This window comes from Physeter macrocephalus, chromosome 1, assembly GCF_002837175.3.
Source record: "Physeter macrocephalus isolate SW-GA chromosome 1, ASM283717v5, whole genome shotgun sequence".
Lineage (NCBI taxonomy): Eukaryota > Metazoa > Chordata > Mammalia > Artiodactyla > Physeteridae > Physeter > Physeter macrocephalus.
This window is the reverse complement of record NC_041214.2, coordinates 39,432,211-39,440,399: the sequence shown is the minus strand read 5'-3', so window position 1 is coordinate 39,440,399 and position 8,189 is coordinate 39,432,211. Positions and strand designations below refer to the sequence as shown.

The window sequence follows — 8,189 nt, the reverse complement described above, 5'->3', positions numbered from 1 at the left end:
AGGAATAATCGCCATCGATCGGGCTAATCCTGTGACTTCAGGACGCCATTTTGATACCAGCGCCTGTACACATTAAAATTTTGTTTTTAATTTTAACACATATTTGAGAATGCATAGTTATTTCAGGCATGCCTCTAAGGCACTTTCGGGATGATGCCTGCCTCTGTGGGTCGGTGGGCCCCTTCATCTGAGGCCGGTGCCTGGGGTGGGGGGGGAAGGGGCATGATGCCGGCCCGCGCGCAACCCCTCCGTGCAGCCCGGCCGGCGCAGTCTTGCCCCGCGAGCCCCCCCGCCCCCCGGCCATGGGGGGCGGCAGCGCGGCCACCCATTGGCTGACGTGTCTCTACGACGAGCCCCCTCACCCTGCGCAGGAGCCACGTCCGCTGGCCACGCCTCAGTCCGCCTGCGTCCCTCGGCCTCGCTATCAGCCTCTGCTTCCTCTGCCCAGTCAAACGGGACGGTGGGTACGAGCAGGCCTAACAGCAGCCCCGGTGCCTGAAGCCAGCCTCAGCTCCTTCTCGAGCCCCTCTGTGGGAACACGGGCTGCCGCCATCATGGTGAGTGGAGGAGGCCTGAGGGGGTCCTCAGGTTGGCCGGGGCACTGAAGGGGGCGGGGGACGGGAGCCGAGAGCGGGGCCACCCGGCTTTCCTGTACTTGGGCCCGGCCTGAGGGCGAGGGGGAGGCGGTCCAGCACGGCCTACAGGGCGCTGAGGGCTGGCGGAGGGGCGGGAGGCCTGGCTGTGGGAAGGGAGTGCCCGGGGCCCCGCCCAGCACGTGCAAGGCCCGCGGCCCTCCAGCCACCGCAGCTAGGGTGTGGAGGGGCATCCGGCCTCCGCCACCGGACTGGGGGGCGGGGACGCCGCTCCGCCCCACCCCACCCCAGAAGCCTCCCTTCCCGCGCTTATTCTGAGGAGACAGGCGGTGCGGCCTTCGCGAGATGGCGTCAGGCTTGCCTATCGCCGCGTGGCGTGGCCTCGGGGGCGCCTGCGTGCAGACGCGGAAGCCGGGCCCGGGCCACCTCGGGAGGCGGGGCCCCATGGGTCCGGCGCAGGGTGGAGGTTGGGGTTCCTGGGGGGCCTTTGGGGGCGTGTCCAAGCCCGGAGTGGGGGCGGGGCGGGACTTGGGGAGTTCGAGCCCCTGGTGCCCCTGGGGCAGCCTCGTGCCTGCGCGGTGGCGGCCGTGGGGACCTCGGGGCAGAAGCTCACCCGCCGCCATCATTTCCCTACGAGGTCGGCGCTGTCCACGCCTCTGAGCAGCCGCAGGTTGGGGAAGTGTCGAGGTTTTTAACCCGGGGAACGCTTTTCCCCAAGAGAAACCAGAATCCTTCAACAAAATGTTCCTAGAGTATTACATGGGTGAGTTTTGTTAAGTGCATTTAGTTGATTTCACCACCTCAAGGTACAACTCTGAGAACACTTTTGACCAACCATCAAGTCACAGGTGTATTATATATTATATATGTGTAGTTGTCGGTAGTGTAATAGTTGTTATTTTCTGTATTTTTAGAAGTAAAGGGAGGAAATTTATATACAATTTATTAGAACATATAAATTTTAAAGTAAAAATTTGTGATTGTATGTAACTGTAATAATTATGTCACGTATTATTGATATGGATATAATTATGTAATAATTATATCCATATCAATAATGAATAATCGGAGTTACTGTAATTATTTCCAACTTTGTCCTCTCCTCTTTTTAGAGGAAAAAGGGGGAAATGCTAATAACTTTATTGATTTTTTTTCCTGATACAAAACTAATACGTTAACTCATTGGAAGGTAATCAATGTAAGAAAGTAGAGGTCCATCTTAATCCCAACATTTAACCACTATTGAAGTTTTGATGTACGTATGCCCTTCCAGATTGTTTTCAAGCATGTATTGCATATATATAGGTACATTTTATTTTATAAAAATTTTACCGTGCTATATACTACTATCTTAGAACCTGTATTCTTCACTTAGTGTAGTGGGCCTTATTCCAAACAGAAATTTAAAATAATTTTGAATATATACTTAGTTATTTTACCAAAAGTTATATATTTCTATATTACCATTACTTAATTTTACCAAATTCCCTTATAATGAATAATTTGTTTACATTAAAACAATACCATAATGAGTATGTTTGTGGAAATGTTTTGGCATGCTTATTCTGTTAATAACTTGAAATAAATTGCCAGGAGTGGAATCACTGGGTGAAAAGGTTATGCCCATTTTATAACAATTTTGAATTATGATACATTTTTCTTAGTAACTCTTGATAAAGCACATACCAGTATATATTCCCACTGATGGTGTGTAGTGTGACCCCTTCTCCACTCACTTCCAATGAAAGGTATTGTACTTTTGAAAGTTGCCAGTCTGATAACTGGAAAATATTTCATTGTGTTGATGTACTTTTTCTTTTGTTTATCATTAGTGAAGTTTGTCATTAGCTTTTTCCATTTCTTTTTTTTAAAATTCTTAATCCACCCTTCTAGTTGCATATTTATCTCTTCTTGGTGATTTATAACAACTCTATATTAATACGTTAGTCATATGTAGGAAAAAATTTATAGGGGTGATAAGGAGAGACCCTTATTTCTAATTTTAATGTAAATTACTACCATGTTTCACTTTAAGCTTGATGATAGCCTAGATTTAGATCAGTAGAAAATAAGATGTTTTTTACTTGGGTTTTTTTAAAAATTAAGAAATGGATGCTGTATTTCATCAAATGCTTTTGCAGTGGTGAATTACAGTAACAGATTTCCTAAGAATGAACCATCCTTGAATTTACAGTGTAAACTGTTCTTAATTGTATATTTTTTTGTATGCTGCTAGAATTTTGTATCTCAGTTTTGGGGGCAGGGGTGGACCATTTTAACCAGATTTTGTTATTTAGATGGTGTTAGTTTTATAAAATGCATTGAGAAATATTCTTTCTTCTTTTCTCTGAAAAATTTTTTAAACCATTTGAATTTTCCTTCTCTTCTTCTCTCTCTCCTGTCTCCCGTTGTTTCTGTCTAGGTACGCCCCCTCTTACCACCCTGCTTGTCCTCCACACACAAATTACCAGTTTCTTTACAGTTTGGGAAAACTCCCAGTGAAACTGAGCCAGTAATTGAGTGCTCTTTCTTTTCTTAAGATTGTCTTCAAAAGTTTACATTTCTCTGGAAAGTTAGTCATACCATCAAGATTTCCAAACTTACTCCTACAGAGCATCTAATCTGTACTCATATCCCATTTTTTCAGGCCTAATGTGTATTTTTGTATTCTTGCCTTTTTCTTGCTTAGCTTTCCCAGGATTGTTTGTTTATTGTTTGGATTCCCCCTGCCCCCCAGAGTCCATTCTTTGATTTACTTAAAGGGTTTTATTGATTTTCATTTACTGTTTCCTTAATAGAATTTCCTTTTCTCTTTAATAACTACTTCTTCTGTGGATATGACACTGATGACCGCAAATTATTTCAGTTTCCTTACATGTGGACGTAATAGTTGAATAAAATGTCAAAGAGCTGACGTCCCAGAAGCTTTAGTAATGATAAAGTTTTTTTTCCAGCTTTTAGTTATCTTTGTCATTTGGTCATCCAGATATAAAAGGGAATATATTACTGTGAATAGCAGTGATGAGAATTGTGTATATGATGGCCTCCAAGTTCACCCCTACTTAATATTCCAGAATTACTCATTTCAGAACCCATCAACTCACTTGAAGGTGTAATTAAGAAAAATAATTACTTCTTTCATTTAATTTACATGCAGTTTATTTTCTACATGCTGTTGGTAGGTAAGATGAATTCTTCACCAAACTTTTTGCTTTAGCCTAAGAATTCATTTGTGAAGTATTTTTGGCAATAGTTTAGAAGTAACCAAAGGTTGTGTATGGTTTTGGATTTGTATATATAAGTTATAACTGTGTGTAAATAAACACACAGGCAAAGTTTTTAAAATCCCTGTTGTTCAGGCGTCTTAAAATGGAGTACTTTCCTTACTTTAGCTTTGAGCACCATCTGCTGGCTCAGGACTAGGACGGACATAACGATGCCTTCCTTAAGACATTGTGACACTAGTGAAATGATTTGATCAGTTTTATACTTAATACCTCAATTAAGCAGACAGTCAATTTGTATAACCCAACCCCAAACCAGACTTTCTATAATATCTAATGGCTTTTTTCTTTTTCGCAAATTACTGTTTAGTTGTCTCAAATATCCATTTTACTTTTGTAAATAAGATATAAGAATTAGAACTTCCCTCTTCAATTCTGGCAACACTATCACAGGTTTCTCAACTGTGACCCTGTGAAAATTTGGGGCCAGATTATTCTTTGTTGTGGAAGGCTCTCCTTTGCATTATAGGATGCTTACTGTATCTCTGGCCTCTGCCAACCAGATACCAGGTACACCCCTCAATTGTGACAACCAAAAATGCCCCCGGGCCACAAAATCTTCCCTGGTTGAAAATCAATATATTATCATAACTCTTTATAATCTGGCACAGTTTTCTGGCCTAATGTTATACCTCTGATTTAAAATACATTTATCCATTGTGGTTCACAGACAGCTAATACTATAAATAGTTTGTCAAATAAAAAGGTATCCAAAGTTCATCTACAAACGAAGGGGAAATTGAGAAGGAGAAAAAGTCTATAAGAATTTCAGAACCACTATTTTGTTTTATTCCTGTTTTGGGTTTTTGAATGTGAGCTAGTTGAAAGAGTTTGGTAAATTGTCTGTCACGAAAGGAATTCTAGTCAAATTTCTCGATAGTTCAAGGTATGTGACTTACGTAATATAGTCCCATTTAGAAAAAAAATAAAATTATAAAACATTTAAAAATGGAAAAGCTTTAGAAATAGTTTTTACTTCTCTGATTTTATTGTCTTGGAATATCACTGTACCATAGTTAAAGGAAAGAATCAGAAACTATTCAAACAGAAACACTGAATAGCAAGTATGAACACAAATTAATAGAGAAAAGCCCAAACACTCAAATTTGGTAATTTAACAATTTCGATTTCATAGCTAATTAGTACAGCAGTTTGTAGAATCTTAAATTTATCGGTAATTTCTAACACCTAACAAAGTAGGAACTCTACCTGCTTTTCATTATTGTAACTAATTTCTGTAAAATTTATTTTGCTTATCTTTTAAAAAATATGTATCGGTTGGTTTCTTTTGTCCTTGTTTTTGTTTTCCTTCATAAGCTGAGGTGTAATAGCTATATCTCTCTCTTGCAGCCTTTTGTATTTACTACTTACAATCAGTAGGCACTTCATAAATGAATTTCAAATGAGCAAATGTGCCATAGTTTCCTGAGGTTCCAACTGAAATTAGTTGTTAATTAATAGAGTATCTACAAAATAAGTACGTAAATCGTAAAACCAGGAAAGAAACCTTTCTTTAACTTATTGAAAATAAATTCAGCTACCATGATGCTAACTTGTATTGCCATACCACTTTATAGTTTACAAAATGAATTCACAGATGTTATCTCACTTCATTCTCAAAGCAGTTTTCCAAGAGATAAACAGCTGCCAAGTAAGTGATTTATAACTTAGTAAGGGACATGAATGTCTGACTAAATCAATTTTTAGATCTCCTGGCTAAATCAATTTTTGTTTCCGAAATACGTATTACCAGTAAATTCTGATTCAGAAACATCTACATTAATCTTAGTGTGGGAAGCCTAAAGACAGAGTTCTGACCAGAATTCAGAAAAATAATAAGTTTCTTGTGTGGGTCTCTGAAAATAAAGATGATATCATTTGTATCTATCAGCCCATTGTGAAAACTAGAATTATCAGTAGGACTTATTTGGTATTATTCAAGAAGAAAAACATTATTTTAAAGATGCTATGAACACCCTACCATTAGGGAAAAGGTTTATAAACCCTTTTTTTAAAAAATAAATAAATTTATTTATTTATTTTTTATTGTGTTGGGTCTTCGTTTCTGTGCGTGGGCTTTCTCCAGTTGCGGCGAGCGGGGGCCACTCTTCATCGCGGTGCATGGGCCTCTCACTGTTGTGGCCCCTCCTGTTGCGGAGCACAGGCTCTGGACGCGCAGGCTCAGTGGCCATGGCTCACGGGCCTAGCCGCTCCGCGGCATGTGGGATCTTCCCGGACCGGGGCACGAACCCGTGTCCCCTGCACTGGCAGGCGGATTCTTAACCACTGCGCCACCAGGGAAGCCCTAAACCCTTTTTTTTAAAGCAGGAGCTATGATATGTGAGCAAATGATGTTTTCGTGATCCATTTCCAAAGTAAAGCAGGCATACTAACACAAGGAGTGTTACAATTATAAAGTCCGTGTTACTTTTGGTGAATAGGAAGATGAGGCAAAACAAATTGGTTTAAAACTTTCTTGTTTCCTTTTTGATGCTACTTAAAAAAAATTGGTTATCTTTACCATACTTTTGAATAAGGTACTCAGAAAAATGAGAATTTTCTTATTGACGTACAGCAGGATGATTTTAGTAACTTTACTTTTTACAAAGCTGAACTTTCTAATTACTTAACCAGTTCACGTAGTATTTCACAAACTCAATATAAAATCAGCATTCTGCCACAGCACTGTGCCAGGGATAGTGGTGAGTGACACTGGGTTTGAGAAAGTACTATATACCCTTCTGTTAAAATTTCATGCTGATCTACTCTGATTACCCTAGACCTTGAACCTGAACTAAGCTATATTGATGACTAATTTACAATGAAAGTAATTTATATGAAAATATTTTGTATTTTAAAAACATAAATTATATTTCATATCATCTGTGATTTTAGCCTGTATATCTAGTGGTGATATCTGCTTTCCAAATTACAGTCTGCTGCAGATCCTGACACTCCGAACTCAACCATCTCCAGAGAGGCCAGCACCCAGTCTTCATCAGCTGCCACCAGCCAAGGCTATGTTTTACCAGAAGGCAGAATCATGCCAAACACTGTTTTTGTTGGTGGAATTGATATTAGGGTATTGTATTCATGTTTCATTTATTTTTAAAAGTATTTTGTGAATAGTGGGATTTGGGCCCTGTTGTAAACATAAGGCTTTTTTGGGGGATTGTTTTTATGTTTAAGCTATAGGAACTAAAAATATCTTTGACAAAGAACTACAGATAGTTTGGGGATACATGGAGGAGATACTTCCACATCATCAAATCTTCTTTATAGTATAATTGAAAATTTTGAATGTTGAATTTTTAATCTTGAAGTCAAGTTCTTCTTCATAGATGGATGAAACTGAAATTAGAAGCTTCTTTGCTAGATACGGTTCAGTAAAAGAAGTGAAGATAATCACGGATCGAACTGGTGTGTCCAAAGGGTAAGTGAAACATATGTTCAATATAAATTATAATAAATATCTGAACTATAGCATCTGTAGAGTTTCAAAAAAGAAGAATTCAAATCTGGTATTCTAACATTTGTATAAATGTAATTTGTTGCTTTGTAATTTCTTTCATGTAGAGGATAAAAGTTTGCTGCCAGCTCTTTTATTTAATCATTTGTCTAGTGTTTGTATTTAAATGTTTCCCATCTTCATTTGTTTCACTTATGTGGATTAATCAGTTTTATTGAAGAATTATTTTCTTCACACATTTCACAGTATCTTAAATTTTAACCATCTTGCCATAGATAGTAAGTTAAATTCAGGTTCATAGGTATGAATTTTCTGTTAATCTTTGTGCATTGTGATACAGATGATGGTAGGAAAATAAAACAGTAGTATTTATCTATCATGTACATCTTACAGTTATTTATCTCACTATATTCTTCATCCTTTATCATTATTACTTCTGTCAATTATTTCATGGAATACTGAAGTTTCAAACCATGTACTGTTACGGCAGTGATTTTATACTTCATTTATCTGCCTTTCTAGCTATGGATTTGTTTCATTTTATAATGACGTGGATGTGCAGAAGATAGTAGAAGTAAGTAATCTTCTTTTGGAAAAAATCTCTTAATTACCTTATGGATGCAGTGTTCAGGATTGTTATGAGTCCTGAATATTTACTCAGTCTTGTATAATGTATAGAAATAAATATATTTTCTGAAATCCAGATTTAGAGTAATCTTACATAACTTGTGAGAACCTGTTTTGTTTTTTTTTTGCGGTACTCGGGCCTCTCACTGTTGTGGCCTCTCCCGTTGCGGAGCACAGGCTCCGGACGCGCAGGCTCAGCGGCCATGGCTCGCGGGC

At 39.1% G+C, this 8,189-nt stretch overlaps 1 protein-coding gene across 1 annotated transcript in view; it reads left to right on the top strand.

Annotated features, from left to right (window-relative positions):
- The first annotated feature begins 443 nt into the window (after nucleotides 1–443).
- The window catches only part of DAZL (deleted in azoospermia like), an 18,328-nt gene continuing 10,582 nt past the window's right edge, over nucleotides 444–8,189 (top strand). Inside the window, exons 1-4 of the mRNA XM_007108535.1 lie at nucleotides 444–557; nucleotides 6,813–6,959; nucleotides 7,219–7,310; nucleotides 7,869–7,920. Of these exons, the coding sequence (XP_007108597.1) occupies nucleotides 555–557; nucleotides 6,813–6,959; nucleotides 7,219–7,310; nucleotides 7,869–7,920 (294 nt within the window). The 5' untranslated portion in view covers nucleotides 444–554. The remainder of the gene's footprint in view (nucleotides 558–6,812; nucleotides 6,960–7,218; nucleotides 7,311–7,868; nucleotides 7,921–8,189) is intronic.